This window comes from Engystomops pustulosus, chromosome 1, assembly GCF_040894005.1.
Source record: "Engystomops pustulosus chromosome 1, aEngPut4.maternal, whole genome shotgun sequence".
NCBI classification, from domain to species: Eukaryota; Metazoa; Chordata; class Amphibia; order Anura; family Leptodactylidae; genus Engystomops; species Engystomops pustulosus.
In genome coordinates, this window is record NC_092411.1 from 296,931,053 (window position 1) to 296,948,802 (window position 17,750).

The 17,750-nt window shown below is 48.8% G+C and overlaps 1 protein-coding gene across 1 annotated transcript; it reads left to right on the forward strand.

Moving 5' to 3' along the window:
• Positions 1–654: 654 nt before the first annotated feature.
• On the forward strand, positions 655–3,911 carry EGR4 (early growth response 4). The gene is made up of 2 exons (XM_072126418.1): positions 655–886; positions 1,998–3,911. Exons 1-2 carry the CDS (start codon positions 832–834, stop codon positions 3,266–3,268), a joined length of 1,326 nt encoding a protein of 441 aa, XP_071982519.1. The 5' UTR covers positions 655–831; the 3' UTR covers positions 3,269–3,911.
• The last annotated feature ends 13,839 nt before the right edge of the window (positions 3,912–17,750 follow it).

Consider the following 17,750-nt stretch of genomic DNA (forward strand, 5'->3'; position numbering starts at 1 on the left):
CCATTTCCCCCTCTCTTACCCCTAGCCCCCATTTCCCCCCTCTCTTACCCCCCATTTCCCCCTCTCTTACCCCTAGCCCCCATTTCCCCCCCACTCTTACCCCCCATTTCCCCCTCTCTTACCCCTAGCCCCCATTTCCCCCCTCTCTTACCCCCCCCATTTCCCCCCTCTCTTACCCCTAGCCCCCATTCCCCCCTCTCTTACCCCTAGCCCCCATTCCCCCCTCTCTTACCCCTAGCCCCCATTTCCCCCCTCTCTTACCTCTAGCCCCCATTTCCCCCCCCTCTTACCCCTAGCCCCCATTTCCCCCCTCTCTTACCCCTAGCCCCCATTTCTCCCCCTCTCTTACCCCCCATTTCCCCCCCTCTCTTATCCCCCATTTCCCCCCTCTCTTACCCCTATCCCCCATTTCTCCTCCTCTTACCCCTAGCCCCCATTTCTCCTCCTCTTACCCCTAGCCCCCATTTCTCCCTCTCTCTTACCCCTAGCCCCCATTTCTCCCCCTCCCCTGTTCCTTCTTCTCCTGAAGTGTTGAGAATTCACAACTTTCTGCTCAGGTTTTATTAAAAGCAGAAGAAAAAAATCATCACAACAACAAGAAGCAGCGGCGGCAGCGGCAGGGGCGGCACAATGTGAGAGATCTCCTTTTTGGGACTCCCCATCCTACATCCTGTGTCCATATATGGGCATTTACGTCACAGCAGCATCACTGGAGACTCCTGAAATGGAGAGATCCCCGGCAGCGGAAGATCAGGGGCTGCCCCTGCCGCATATATAAGGGCTGCAGGCTCAGGAGCATGGACACAGCACAGCACAGCATAGCCCGGGAGCATGGACCTCACCTACCCCCAGTACCCGGAGGAAGGGGAGCAGCAGCCGGCCCGAGGTAAGTCCCCAATGCAGGGGAGGCAATGCTTCATGGAAAATGCAATGGTTAATGATGGGGAACAGTGATTGAAAATGGAGCTGCAATGGTTAATGATGGGTGGATGTTTAGGGGTGCACTGATAATAATGGGGTAGAATGCTGGATGTTTAGGGGTTCACGGATAATGGAGTGTAATGCTGGATGTTTAGGGGTGCAATGATAATAATGGGGTGTAATGCTGGATGTTTAGGGGTGCAATGATAATGACGGGGTATAATGCTGGAGGTTTAGGGCGCACTAGTAATGCTGGATATTTAGGGTGCTATTGTGATGATGGGGTGTTATGCTAGATGTTTAGGGGTGCACTTGTAATGCTGGATGTTAGGGGTGCACTGATAACGGGATGTATTGCTGGATGCTTAGGGGTGCACTGGTAATGATGGGGTATAATGCTGGATATTTAGGGTGCACTAGTAATGCTGGATGTTAGGGGTGCACTGATAATGATGGGGTGTAATGCTGGATGTTTAGGGGTGCACTGATAATGATGGGGTGTAATGCTGGATGTTTAGGGGTGCACTGATAATGATGGGGTGTAATGCTGGATGATTAGGGGTGCACTGATAATGATGGGGTGTAATGCTGGATGTTTAGGGGTGCACTGATAATGATGGGGTGTAATGCTGGATGTTTAGGGGTGCACTGATAATGATGGGGTGTAATGCTGGATGTTTAGGGGTGCACTGATAATGATGGGGTGTAATGCTGGATGATTAGGGGTGCACTGATAATGATGGGGTGTAATGCTGGATGTTTAGGGGTGCACTGATAATGATGGGGTGTAATGCTGGATGTTTAGGGGTGCACTGATAATGATGGGTGTAATGCTGGATGTTTAGGGGTGCACTGATAATGATGGGGTGTAATGCTGGATGTTTAGGGGTGCACTGATAATGATGGGGTGTAATGCTGGATGATTAGGGGTGCACTGATAATGATGGGGTGTAATGCTGGATGTTTAGGGGTGCACTGATAATGATGGGGTGTAATGCTGGATGATTAGGGTGCCCTGGTTGTATGTACATTTGGATGTGTCTCCTGGTCTCACCCTAGTTCTTTTCTCCCCCTAGGTGTCTTTGGGAGCCCTTCACATGAGGACACCCCCGACTACATGTACCTGAGCAGTCAGCCCTCCCCTCCTCTCCCACTGAACTATTCTGGGAGCTTCTTCATAGAGTCAGCCCCCGAGCACAGCAGTGACCAGGAAGCTCTGTTCAGTATCATGTCTGGCATCCTTGGACTGTCCCCCTTCTCTGCACCTCCTCGTCTGAGCCGGCAGGAGTCGCTGTACTCGGTCCCTGATTCCATCCAGAACCACATGGACCTGTACTCCAGCCTGAACATCTCGGTGCAGCAGCAGGGCTATTCTGGGCAGCTGTACTCTGCCTTCAGCAGCACCGAGGACATCCACCAGGTGCCAAGCTCACCCAACCTGGGCACCTCCTGCTCCACACAGGGCTTTTTTGACTCTAAAGTTCTCCCCAATAAGCAAGACATGGACCTGTCCCCCATTTCCCCCACAATGGATTCCTTTGGGACTCAATGGGACTCGCAGTCCTCTCAGAACTTTGAGCAAGCTTCTTACCCCACAGAGGGCTTTCTGCCCCAAGACAATTCAGTGTTTCTTCCTTTGGAATCTAAAGTGGAGACCATGATGAGCTCGTGCTGCCAGTCACTGCCTGCTGAGGAGTCAGCCCTGTACAACATGGACTTCAGCTCTGACACTTACTCCTCAGCTCAGCCGAACTCCTATGACTTCACTGAGACCCAGATTGACCTGAAGCCTCAACTCTTACCAGATGCCAAGTACCAGCCTGTGCCAGGCCTGATGCCCCAGGAGGAGGCCCTCCAGCACCAGTCTCCTCCAATCATCTCCACTGATTTTCTGGGTCTGTCACCAACAGCCGACAACATGCATCCGACTACTCCTGGGAGCCTCCTCCCAGAGCCTAAGAGGAAATACCGGAGGAATAAGTTTCCAGCTAAATGTTTCCGCCCCAAGCCCCATGAGAAGGCCTTCTCCTGCCCGGTGGAGACTTGTATTCGGAGCTTTGCTCGGTCGGACGAGCTGAACAGACACCTGAGGATCCACACCGGGCACAAGCCCTTCCAGTGCAGGATCTGCCTGAGGAACTTCAGTCGTAGCGACCACCTGACCACACACATAAGGACCCACACCGGGGAGAAACCCTTCTCCTGCGACCTCTGCGGCAGGAGGTTTGCCCGGAGCGACGAGAAGAAGCGACATGGGAAGGTGCACCTGAAGCAGAAGAGCAGGACTGAGGAGAAGCTCAAGAGTCTGGGCTTCTACCCCCTGGGACTGTCATACAGTGGCCTGTGAGGAGCCCGGCAATTATCCGGCCTTTACTTTACTCTATGGAGATGCTGCATATCTCCTGCCGGTAGTCGGCTACCTGGAAGGTCGTAGTCGGGCTTGTGGCTGTTCCCTGCATGGCTCCGTCCTGTGTGATCTGTGTGACCTATAACACACCTGTACAGAAGTATTATACTGTATACCCCGAGCAGCACTCTGCTCAGGGAGCTGTGTATGAGGAGTTCAGCACTGGACAGCTCCGACTACAGTGAGGGCTGCGGAGGAGGAGGACGAGCTCTGGACGAGCCGGGACCTGTCTGTACATTAATATATTGTATCATAGAAAGACTGTGTAGTAGACATTGACTGTTCCTTCTGCTGTCAGGCACTTAGTGTGTGAGTGTATGTGTGTGTGGATGATGCTGAAGTAGTCCATGGATGATGGGAGTTAATGCTGCTAGGAATGGCCTCTGAGCTTTGTACAGATCTATCTACAGGTCTATCCTATTTTTAGACTCTTGCCTGTGTTCACTTTGTATAAGACGCTGCGGTTTTTATGTCTTTTGCTGCTCACTTTTATTTATCAGTTTTGTATTGGGAAATTCCGATGAAAGTGAAAACAAAATGTTTATTTTTTCAAGGAAATAAAGCTGGTTGTGATTCACCAACATCTACGTGTCCTGTGCTCTGACTGCAGGTCACTGGGGGACTGGGGGGTCCTGGTATCTATATGGGGCATCTATAGGGGAGGGGTGTGGGCCTGGGGTAATAACACCTATACTGGGGGGTCCTGGTATTTATATGGGGCATCTATAGGGGAGGGGTGTGGGCCTGGGGTAATAACACCTGGACTGGGGGTCCTGATATTTATATGGGGCATCTATAGGGGAGGGGTGTGGGCCTGGGGTAATAACACCTATACTGGGAGGTCCTGATATCTATATGGGGCATCTATAGGGGAGGGGTGTGGGCCTGGGGTAATAACACCTGGACTGGGGGTCCTGATATTTATATGGGGCATCTATAGGGGAGGGGTGTGGGCCTGGGGTAATAACACCTATACTGGGGGGTCCTGATATTTATATGGGGCATCTATAGGGGAGGGGTGTGGGCCTGGGGTAATAACACCTGGACTGGGGGGTCCTGATATTTATATGGGGCATCTATAGGGGAGGGGTGTGGGCCTGGGGTAATAACACCTGGACTGGGGGTCCTGATATTTATATGGGGCATCTATAGGGGAGGGGTGTGGGCCTGGGGTAATAACACCTGGACTGGGGGGTCCTGATATTTATATGGGGCATCTATAGGGGAGGGGTGTGGGCCTAGGGTAATAACACCTGGACTGGGGGTCCTGATATTTATATGGGGCATCTATAGGGGAGGGGTGTGGGCCTGGGGTAATAACACCTATACTGGGGGGTCCTGATATTTATATGGGGCATCTATAGGGGAGGGGTGTGGGCCTGGGGTAATAACACCTATACTGGGGGGTCCTGATATTTATTTGGGGCATCTATAGGGGAGGGGTGTGGGCCTGGGGTAATAACACCTGGACTGGGGGTCCTGGTATCTATATGGGGCATCTATAGGGGAGGGGTGTGGGCCTGGGGTAATTACACCTGGACTGGGGGTCTTGCTAGTTATATGGGGCATCTATAGGGGAGGGGTGTGGGCCTGGGGTAATTACACCTGGACTGGGGGATCTTGCTAGTTATATGGGGCATTTATAGGGGAGGGGTGTGGGCCTGGGGTAATTACACCTGGACTGGGGGTCTTGCTAGTTATATGGGGCATCTATAGGGGAGGGGTGTGGGCCTGGGGTAATTACACCTGGACTGGGGGTCTTGCTAGTTATATGGGGCATCTATAGGGGAGGGGTGTGGGCCTGGGGTAATTACACCTGGACTGGGGGTCTTGCTAGTTATATGGGGCATCTATAGGGGAGGGGTGTGGGCCTGGGGTAATTACACCTGGACTGGGGGTCTTGCTAGTTATATGGGGCATTTATAGGGGAGGGGTGTGGGCCTGGGGTAATTACACCTGGACTGGGGGTCTTGCTAGTTATATGGGGCATTTGTAGGGGAGGGGTGTGGGCGTGGGGGGGCTGTTATATGGGGCATCTATAGGTGAGCATCACCTATGTCACTATTACCTTTATTATCCTCCATTACATAACACATCATCTGTCACTACTCTCCTGATACTACTCTCCTGATACTACACAGTAATACCTCCTGTTACCACTGCTGTCAGAGCAGCGCTGCAGCCCTCTATACTTGTAGCATGATGGTGGCTGACCCCTGTAGCACCCCTTGCACTGTGAGCTGAGGACATGGGGGTCTGCGGGTTACATGATGGCACAGGCTGTGTGTGATCAGTCACTTCTCATGCAATGTGCCCCCTGCTGGGCAGGTGAATGGGTCCCGGCCACTGCTAAATAGCGGGGTCTCAGCAGGGGGTCCCCTCTGATCTACTCATCCATGGAAACACAAGAAGAAATATCACTAAACATCTAACCCTTATCCTTAGACTTGTTTTCCTACTGACTGCGGATAACGGTGTCATCCTATTACTTTATTCATGAATCAGGAGCCTCAGGATGAACAATCCTACAATAAAGATATTGGGCAGATACATGGATGAAGAGTCTGGGGGCAGGTATTAATGAGGCAGATATATAGAGGTAGGGTCTGGGGCAGGTACTAATGGGGCAGATATTTGTAGGAAGGATCTGGGGGCAGGTAGTAATGGGGCAGTAATATAGAGGAAGGGTCTGGGGGCAGGTAGTAATGGGGCAGATATTTGTAGGAAGGATCTGGGGGCAGGTAGTAAAGAGGCAGTAATATAGAGGAAGGGTCTGGGGGCAGGTAGTAATGGGGCAGTAATATAGAGGAAGGGTCTGGGGGCAGGTAGTAATGGGGCAGTAATATAGAGGAAGGGTCTGGGGGCAGGTAGTAATGGGGCAGTAATATAGAGGAAGGGTCTGGGGGCAGGTAGTAATGGGGCAGTAATATAGAGGAAGGGTCTGGGGGAAGGTAGTAATGGGGCAGTAATATAGAGGAAGGGTCTGGGGGCAGGTAGTAATGGGGCAGTAATATAGAGGAAGGGTCTGGGGGCAGGTAGTAATGGGGCAGTAATATAGAGGAAGGGTCTGGGGGCAGGTAGTAATGGGGCAGTAATATAGAGGAAGGGTCTGGGGGCAGGTACTAATGGGGCAGTAATATAGAGGAAGGGTCTGGGGGCAGGTAGTAATGGGGCAGTAATATAGAGGAAGGGTCTGGGGGCAGGTAGTAATGGGGCAGTAATATAGAGGTAGGGTCTGGGGCAGGTAGTAATGAGGCAGATATTTAGAGGAAGGATCTGTGAAAGGTAGTGAAGGGGCAGATATTTGTAGGAAGGATCTGGGGGCAGGTAGTAATGGGGCAGTAATATAGAGGAAGGATCTGGGACAGGTAGTAATGGGGCAGATATGTAGAGGAAGTGTCTGGGGCAGGTAGTAATGGGGCAGATATGTAGAGGAAGTGTCTGGGGCAGGTAGTAATGGGGCAGATGCTTGGAGGGAGGATCTGGGGGCAGATGGTGATTAGGCAGATATATAGAGGAAGGATCTGAGGGCAGGTAGTAATGGGGCAGATGCTTGGAGGGAGGATCTGGGGGCAGATGGTGATTAGGCAAATATATAGAGGAAGGATCCGAGGGCAGGTAGTAATGGGGCAGATGCTTGGAGGGAGGATCTGGGGGCAGATGGTGATTAGGCAGATATATAGAGGAAGGATCTGAGGGCAGGTAGTAATGGGGAAGATGTTTGGAGAGAGGACCCCATTCGCAGAGGCACATCTAGGGTAATGGGGCAGGTGCCCTCTGCTGGCCATGTTGTGCTGTGCAGGGCCATAGGGCTCTAGACACTGTTGCCCCCCTGGCATCACGCCCCCCTGGGCACACTACATACACAGGAATGCCCTGGCATGGCTGCTCTGGGGCAGCATCCTTTAACCCCAGTGCAGGGTCCTGCAGGTCACTACCCTTTGGAGTATCTCTGCTTGCTGTCACTGCATGTACTTGTGCCTGTGGTTCACAGCTGAAAGTTTGTTACAATTGTATCTAATCCATTATGAGAAGCTGAAGTTGTAACAATGGAATGAGTCGAGAGGCTCTAGACTGGAAGTGACGGTAACAAACCCTCAGCTGTGACAAGTGCTGGGACAATGAATGTTGGTGTCTTGATGTCATCAGTAATTGTGAGACTGCCGGGTGTGATCCGGATAATGAATAGCGCTGCCAGCGTCCCGGGATCTGCCGCCTCTGATTGGCTGCAGCGACTGTGTGTAGGAAGCATCATCCACTATAATCCATCTCATCACTGATAGAGGAAAACCTCCTCCCCCCAGATTACATAACGAACACGAGTCATCCCTGCACCCCCATCCAAATACTGAGTATACTGATATGTGTACAGCCGCTATAACCTGGGGATCTCCTGTATATAATGATATATGTACAGCTGGTATAACCTGGGGATGTCCTGTATATAATGATATATGTACAGCCGCTATAACCTGGGGATGTCCTGTATATAATGATATATGTACAGCCGCTATAACCTGGGGATCTCCTGTATATAATGATATATGTACAGCCGGTATAACCTGGGGATCTCCTGTATATAATGATATATGTACAGCTGGTATAACCTGGGGATCTCCTGTATATAATGATATATGTACAGCTGGTATAAGCTGGGGATCTCCTGTATATAATGGTATATGTACAGCCGGTATAACCTGGGGATCTCCTGTATATAATGATATATGTATAGCCGGTATAACCTGGGGATCTCCTGTATATAATGATATATGTACAGCCGGTATAACCTGGGGATCTCCTGTATATAATGATATATGTACAGCTGGTATAACCTGGGGATCTCCTGTATATAATGATATATGTACAGCCGGTATAACCTGGGGATCTCCTGTATATAGTGATATATGTACAGCTGGTATAACCTGGGGATCTCCTGTATATAATGATATATGTACAGCCGGTATAACCTGGGGATCTCCTGTATATAATGATATATGTACAGCCGGTATAACCTGGGGATCTCCTGTATATAATGATATATGTACAGCTGGTATAACCCGGGGATCTCCTGTATATAATGATATATGTACAGCCGGTATAACCTGGGGATCTCCTGTATATAATGATATATGTACAGCCGGTATAACCTGGGGATCTCCTGTATATAATGATATATGTACAGCCGGTATAACCTGGGGATCTCCTGTATATAATGATATATGTACAGCCGGTATAACCCGGGGATCTCCTGTATATAATGATATATGTACAGGTGGTATAACCTGGGGATCTCCTGTATATAATGATATATGTACAGCCGGTATAACCTGGGGGTCTCCTGTATATAATGATATATGTACAGCCGCTATAACCTGGGGATGTCCTGTATATAATGATATATGTACAGCCGCTATAACCTGGGGATCTCCTGTATATAATGATATATGTACAGCTGGTATAACCTGGGGATCTCCTGCATATAATGATATATGTACAGCTGGTATAACCTGGGGATCTCCTGTATATAATGATATATGTACAGCTGGTATAACCTGGGGATCTCCTGTATATAATGATATATGTACAGCCGGTATAACCTGGGGATCTCCTGTATATAATGATATATGTACAGCCGGTATAACCTGGGGATCTCCTGTATATAATGATATATGTACAGCCGGTATAACCTGGGGATCTCCTGTATATAATGATATATGTACAGCCGGTATAACCCGGGGATCTCCTGTATATAATGATATATGTACAGCCGGTATAACCTGGGGATCTCCTGTATATAATGATATATGTACAGCCGGTATAACCTGGGGATCTCCTGTATATAATGATATATGTACAGCCGGTATAACCTGGGGATCACCTGTATATAATGTACAGCCGGTATAACCTGGGGATCTCCTGTATATAATGATATATGTACAGCCGGTATAACCTGGGGATCTCCTGTATATAATAATATATGTACAGCCGGTATAACCTGGGGATCTCCTGTATATAATGATATATGTACAGCCGGTATAACCTGGGGATCTCCTGTATATAATGATATATGTACAGCCGGTATAACCTGGGGATCTCCTGTATATAATGATATATGTACAGCTGGTATAACCTGGGGATCTCCTGTATATAATGATATATGTACAGCCGGTATAACCTGGGGATCTCCTGTATATAATGATATATGTACAGCCGGTATAACCTGGGGATCTCCTGTATATAATGATATATGTACAGCCGGTATAACCTGGGGATCTCCTGTATATAATGATATATGTACAGCCGGTATAACCCGGGGATCTCCTGTATATAATGATATATGTACAGCCGGTATAACCTGGAGATCTCCTGTATATAATGATATATATACAGCTGGTATAACCTGGGGATCTCCTGTATATAGTGATATATGTACAGCCGGTATAACCTGGGGATCTCCTGTATATAATGATATATGTACAGCCGGTATAACCCGGGGATCTCCTGTATATAATGATATATGTACAGCCGGTATAACCTGGAGATCTCCTGTATATAATGATATATGTACAGCCGGTATAACCTGGGGATCTCCTGTATATAATGATATATGTACAGCCGGTATAACCTGGGGATCTCCTGTATATAATGATATATGTACAGCCGGTATAACCTGGGGATCTCCTGTATATAATGATATATGTACAGCCGGTATAACCTGGGGATCTCCTGTATATAATGATACATGTACAGCCGGTATAACCTGGGGATCTCCTGTATATAGTGATATATGTACAGCCGGTATAACCTGGGGATCTCCTGTATATAATGATATATGTACAGCTGGTATAACCTGGGGATCTCCTGTATATAATGATATATGTACAGCCGGTATAACCTGGGGATTGTCACGAAAGGCCCTCGTGATCAGAGAAGACAAGCACTGAGCGATATTTCTTCAGGTTTTATTCCAGTATAACAACAAGTTACATATCAGCCATGTCCTCAGGTAGAGCGCCGCAGCTTGCTCTCCTCACAAAGGTCCATCCACAACCACTTCTAAAACAGTTTCAAAACAATATCCCCACAACCAAATCCACCCCCACCTCCTCTGCTATCTGGTTATCACCTAGTAGGGGGTGGTGGGAATTTATTACCCTAGTACAGCAACCCCCACTGGAGCTGTGGAGTCACTGAGACCTCTGGAGGAGAGAACATTCCAGGACTACAAACCCCCAGAGGTCCATGTTACACACATGATTATATATGAATACACATGTAACACAATACAAACCCCATATAGTGATACATATCAAGAATACGTCACAGCATATCAAGGATACGTCACAGCCTACCGTGACACCCCTCCCCCCCATGACAGGCAGTCCTCCAGACGACCTCTTAACAGGGGGAGTCCTGAGGCGCCTTAAGTCGGACAGGGGGTGTCCTTAGGTAATGATAATCAGTCCAGCTACACCTGGATGGGTTCTGCTTCATGTCCAGCCAGCAGGGATAATCCAGGTACTGCAGGTTTTGTTCACAAGGGTGAGTCTGAAGATAATCTGTCATCTCCTTTCCCCTGATTTGGGATGTGACAGAATACACATGGTGGATATTCTCCATTTCCGGTGTGTTGTAGGCTCCCAGCAATGTCCTCTGTTCTCTGTCCCTTCTGTTCTCTCCCATCATTTTTCCTTCAACAGTATATCCAAGGGTTGTATCTGATGGCTGTATCACCTCATAGCCGGCTCTGTCCACATGCTGGGGTCTCCCTGAAGTCATCACTTTCTGCTTGGTTTTTGCTTTCCTCCCCCTGTCCACCTCCCCCTGACCTACTGCAGCCACAGGGTGTTCTGATGCAGGGACAGGTGTGACCATGGGAGATCTCCTAAGGCCTGGACAGAAGGCTTGTATATGTTCTGGAGAACCACATTTAAAACATTTTCGTAAAGCAGAAGGTTCCCCACCTGGCAGCACCCTGGAGGCTTGTGAGGATTGAGATGACCTTTCTTGCATGATGCATTCATTACCTCCTGTGACTGGGCTGGTGGGTTGTACAGAACTTTTCCGAGTGGCAGAGCGGCTTTCGGCATACCTGTCTGCCAGTCGTGCGGCCTCCTCTGCAGTCTGGGGCTCACGATCCATTACCCACTCCTTAATTTCCACGGGACATCTTTCCAGAAACTGTTCTTTCAGGAATAACTGTCGCAGTTCCTCATAAGTCTCCGTCTCACACCCAGAACTCCACTGATTAAGGGCATGAGATAGTTTATTGCTGAACTCCAGATAAGTGTCATGGGCCCCTTTTAGAAGGGAACGAAACCGCTGCCTGTAATATTCGGGCGTGATGGCATATCGTGCTAGCAGTGCCCGCTTAACTTCATCATAGTCCAATCTCTCTTCTTCTGATAGAGAACAAAATGTAGAACTCGCTCTACCTGTTAGTTTCCCGGCCAACAAACAGGTCCAGTCCTCCTCCGCAATACTGTAGGACTCAGGGCCGGATTAAGGTTGGTGGGGGCCCCAGGGCGCAAAATCTGGTGGAGGCCCCCACTGAGTGTAGTGTACATACACGTCCCCCTGCTTCCTTTCCACAATCCCAGCAGTAACACAGCTACATACAGCCGCCTCATCCTCAGTAACACAGCTACATACAGCCGCCTCTCCCCCAGTAACACAGCTACATACAGCCGCCTCTCCCCCAGTAACACAGCTACATACAGCCGCCTCATCCCCAGTAACACAGCTACATACAGCCGCCTCGCCCCCAGTAACACAGCTACACACAGCCGCCTCATCCCCAGTAACACAGCTACATACAGCCGCCTCATCCCCACTAATACAGCTACATACAGCGGCCTCATCCCCAGTAACACAGCTACATACAGCGGCCTCATCCCCAGTAACACAGCTACATACAGCCGTCTCGTTCCCAGTAACACAGCTACATACAGCCGCCTCGTTCCCAGTAACACAGCTACATACAGCCGCCTCTCCCCCAGTAACACAGCTACATACAGCCGCCTCGATCCCAGTAACATATCTACATACAGCCGCCTCTCCCCCAGTAACACAGCTACATACAGCCGCCTCATCCCCAGTAACACAGCGACATACAGCCGCCTCGCCCCCAGTAACACAGCTACATACAGCCGCCTCATCCCCAGTAAAACAGCTACATACAGCCGCCTCGCCCCCAGTAACACAGCTACATACAGCCGCCTCGCCCCCAGTAACACAGCTACATACAGCTGCCTCGCCCCCAGTAACACAGCTACATACAGCCGCCTCGATCACAGTAACACATCTACATACAGCCGCCTCTCCCCCAGTAACACAGCTACATACAGCCGCCTCATCCCCAGTAACACAGCTACATACAGCCGCCTCGCTCCCAGTAACACAGCTACATACAGCCGCCTCATCCCCAGTAACACAGCTACATACAGCCGCCTCATCCCCTGTAACACAGCTACATACAGCCGCCTCATCCCCAGTAACACAGCTACATACAGCCGCCTCATCCCCAGTAACACAGCTACATACAGCCGCCTTGTTCCCAGTAACACAGCTACATACCGCCGCCTCTCCCCCAGTAACACAGCTACATACAGCCGCCTCGCGCACAGTAACACAGCTACATACAGCCGCCTCGCGCCCAGTAACACAGCTACTTACAGCCGCCTCATCCCCAGTAACACAGCTACATACAGCCGCCTCATCCCCAGTAACACAGCTACATACAGCCACCCCATCCCCAGTAACACAGCTACATACAGCCGCCTCATCCCCAGTAACACAGCTACATACAGCCGCCTCATCCCCAGTAACACAGCTACATACAGCCGCCTCATCCCCAGTAACACAGCTACATACAGCCGCCTCATCCCCTGTAACACAGCTACATACAGCCGCCTCGGCCCCAGTAACACAGCTACATACAGCCGCCTTGGCCCCAGTAACACAGCTACATACAGCCGCCTCGCCCCAGTAACACAGCTACACGCAGCCGCATTGGCCCCAGTAACACAGCTACATACAGCCGCCTCGCGCCCAGTAACACAGCTACATACAGCCGCCTCGCGCCCAGTAACACAACTACTTACAGCCGCCTCATCCCCAGTAACACAGCTACATACAGCCGCCTCATCCCCAGTAACACAGCTACATACAGCTGCCTCATCCCCAGTAACACAGCTACATACAGCCGCCTCGGCCCCAGTAACACAGCTACATACAGCCGCCTCGGCCCCAATAACACAGCTACATACAGCCGCCTCGGCCCCAGTAACACAGCTACATACAGCCGCCCCGCCCCCAGTAACACACTACATACAGCCGCCTCACCCCCAGTAACACAGCTACATACAGCCGCCTCACCCCCAGTAACACAGCTACATACAGCTGTCTCACTCCCAGTAACACAGCTACATACAGCTGTCTCACTCCCAGTAACACAGCTACATACAGCCGCCTCACCCCCAGTAACACAGCTACATACAGCCGACTCGCCCCCAGTAACACAGCTACATGTTAACGTGTGCCCGCCAAGCTAGAGCGTGCCAAGCATATGTCTGGCGTGCTGGAGAGGAAGAGAGGTGATCGCAGCTCACCCCTCCCCTCTCCATAGAGAATAGAAACAGTGAGTGCTCATTGTGCTCACCGTATCAAGCCCAGGCTATAGAGTCCTATGAGGGAAGTATATCCGGTAGCAAATTTGCAGCCAGATAAAGTCCCACATACGTTCTTATGAATGTACCCTTACACAGACATGTTTATACAATTACACACATTTATACACTGATATATACACACCTTTATATACTTATATACACAGATAAAGTTCTAAACTCGTATACTTGCACCCATATATACACACACAAGTATACACTTATACACACACATTTATGCACTCATATACATTTATACACTAATACACAGCGTATATACAAACCCATAAAGTATATACACACATACAGCAAATACACACACACACATTCAGTATATAGAGCATATACATACATACCATATACCCAGCATAATATATAAAATTTAAATGTACACGCATATATATATATATGCATCTATACACAGTAGATGCATATATACCCATATACACAGTATATACACATAAATAAACAGTATAATCACATATACACAGTATATACACAGTAGATGCATATATATATACACCTATACACAGTATATGTACATAAATAAACAGTATTGTTGTTGTTGTTGTCTCGGCCATGCATGGCGGGGGATAGGCGGGCCAGCAGGCTGTCACCTTTGTGCCGGGCGGGGGCGGTGTCACCTGTGTGCCGGGGAGGGCCGGGGAGGCGAGCGAGAGCGGGGGCGGGAGATCGAGCAGGCTTTCTTTTTCAGGCGGGCCACCGGGGGGTTGGTTGCTCAGCCATGCATGGCTGGGGTGCATGGCTGGGGATAGGCGGGCCGGGAGGCAGTAACCTGTTGCGGGTGGTCCGCGAGTTGGAGGCGGTGTCACCTGTGCGAAGTGGGCAGCCTGGGAGGTGGAGGCGGTGTCACCTGTGACGGGGCGTCTCTGTCATGCGGGGAGGCGGTCACCCGTGTCTAGCGGCGGGGGAAAGTTGGTTGCGATCTGGTGGGGGCCCCTAGGGGGGGCAAGATGGTGGGGGCCCCGGGGCTCGAGCCCCGGGAGCCCCGCCTATAATCCGGCCCTGGTAGGACTTACACATGATCTCAAATGTTCTCAGGAAGTCATCAATGTCCTCTCTGTCCTCCTGAAAGGTAGGGAATGCAGCTGAAAGCTTGAGAAGATCCCAGGCATGACCATCACTGGTGACTTCCCGGCGTTGGGCTGTCTCCATTTGATAACTCCTCAGGACTTCCTCATGGACCATCTTTAGCAGCTCCAGCCTCTCACTGTTGCTCAATTCTCCACTGAACATTTTTAATCTTCTTTGAAATAGTTCTTCCACACGGTCAGTATCAGACCTCTCCATGGAGACTGATGGTTCTGGACACCGAGTACTGACCGTTACAGGAGAGGAGTCCAATGCAGTATCTTGTTCCTGGCTGAGATGTTGTATCAGGAGGGCAATGAGCTCCGTTTTCTTCTTACCCTCAGGCACAATCCCACGATTCCTGCACCACTTCCTCAGCGTGGCCACGGTCAGCTCCTCCAGCTCTTGTCTCCGCATTCTGCTCAGTGCTTCCATCCCACCGCTGCCACCAAGTCTGTCACGAAAGGCCCTCGTGATCAGAGAAGACAAGCACTGAGCGATATTTCTTCAGGTTTTATTCCAGTATAACAACAAGTTACATATCAGCCATGTCCTCAGGTAGAGCGCCGCAGCTTGCTCTCCTCACAAAGGTCCATCCACAACCACTTCTAAAACAGTTTCAAAACAATATCCCCACAACCAAATCCACCCCCACCTCCTCTGCTATCTGGTTATCACCTAGTAGGGGGTGGTGGGAATTTATTACCCTAGTACAGCAACCCCCACTGGAGCTGTGGAGTCACTGAGACCTCTGGAGGAGAGAACATTCCAGGACTACAAACCCCCAGAGGTCCATGTTACACACATGATTATATATGAATACACATGTAACACAATACAAACCCCATATAGTGATACATATCAAGAATACGTCACAGCATATCAAGGATACGTCACAGCCTACCGTGACAGGGATCACCTGTATATAATGTACAGCCGGTATAACCTGGGGATCTCCTGTATATAATGATATATGTACAGCCGGTATAACTTGGGGATCTGATGTATATATTGATATATGTACAGCCGGAATAACCTGGGGATCTCCTGTATATAATGATATATGTACAGCTGGTATAACCTGGGGATCTCCTGTATATAATGATATATGTACAGCCGGTATAACCTGGGGATCTCCTGTATATAATGATATATGTACAGCCGGTATAACCTGGGGATCTCCTGTATATAATGATATATGTACAGCCGGTATAACCTGGGGATCTCCTGTATATAATGATATATGTACAGCCGGTATAACCTGGGGATCTCCTGTATATAATGATATATGTACAGCCGGTATAACCTGGGGATCTCCTGTATATAATGATATATGTACAGCTGGTATAACCTGGGGATCTCCTGTATATAATGATATATGTACAGCCGGTATAACCTGGGGATCTCCTGTATATAATGATATATGTACAGCCGGTATAACCTGGGGATCTCCTGTATATAATGATATATGTACAGCTGGTATAACCTGGGGATCTCCTGTATATAATAATATATGTACAGCCGGTATAACCTGGGGATCTCCTGTATATAATGATATATGTACAGCCGGTATAACCTGGGGATCTCCTGTATATAATGATATATGTACAGCTGGTATAACCTGGGGATCTCCTGTATATAATGATATATGTACAGCCGGTATAACCTGGGGATCTCCTGTATATAATGATATATGTACAGCCGGTATAACCTGTGGATCCCCTGTATATAATGATATATGTACAGCCGGTATAACCTGGGGATCTCCTGTATATAATGATATATGTACAGCCGGTATAACCTGGGGATCTCCTGTATATAATGATATATGTACAGCCGGTATAACCTGGGGATCTCCTGTATATAATGATATATGTACAGCCGGTATAACCTGGGGATCTCCTGTATATAATGATATATGTACAGATAGTATAACCTGGGGATCTCCTGTATATAATGATATATGTACAGCCGGTATAACCTGGGGATCTCCTGTATATAATGATATATGTACAGCCGGTATAACCTGGGGATCTCCTGTATATAATGATATATGTACAGATAGTATAACCTGGGGATCTCCTGTATATAATGATATATGTACAGCCGGTATAACCTGGGGATCTCCTGTATATAATGATATATGTACAGCCGGTATAACCCGGGGATCTCCTGTATATAATGATATATGTACAGCTGGTATAACCCGGGGATCTCCTGTATATAATGATATATGTACATCCGGTATAACCTGGGGATCTCCTGTATATAATGATATATGTACATCCGGTATAACCTGGGGATCTCCTGTATATAATGATATATGTACAGCCGGTATAACCTGGGGATCTCCTGTATATAATGATATATGTACAGCCGGTATAACCTGGGGATCTCCTGTATATAATAATATATGTACAGCCGGTATAACCTGGGGATCTCCTGTATATAATGATATATGTACAGCCGGTATAACCTGGGGATCTCCTGTATATAATGATATATGTACAGCCGGTATAACCTGGGGATCTCCTGTATATAATGATATATGTACAGCCGGTATAACCTGGGGATCTCCTGTATATAATGATATATGTACAGCCGGTATAACCTGGGGATGTCCTGTATATAATGATATATGTACAGCCGGTATAACCTGGGGA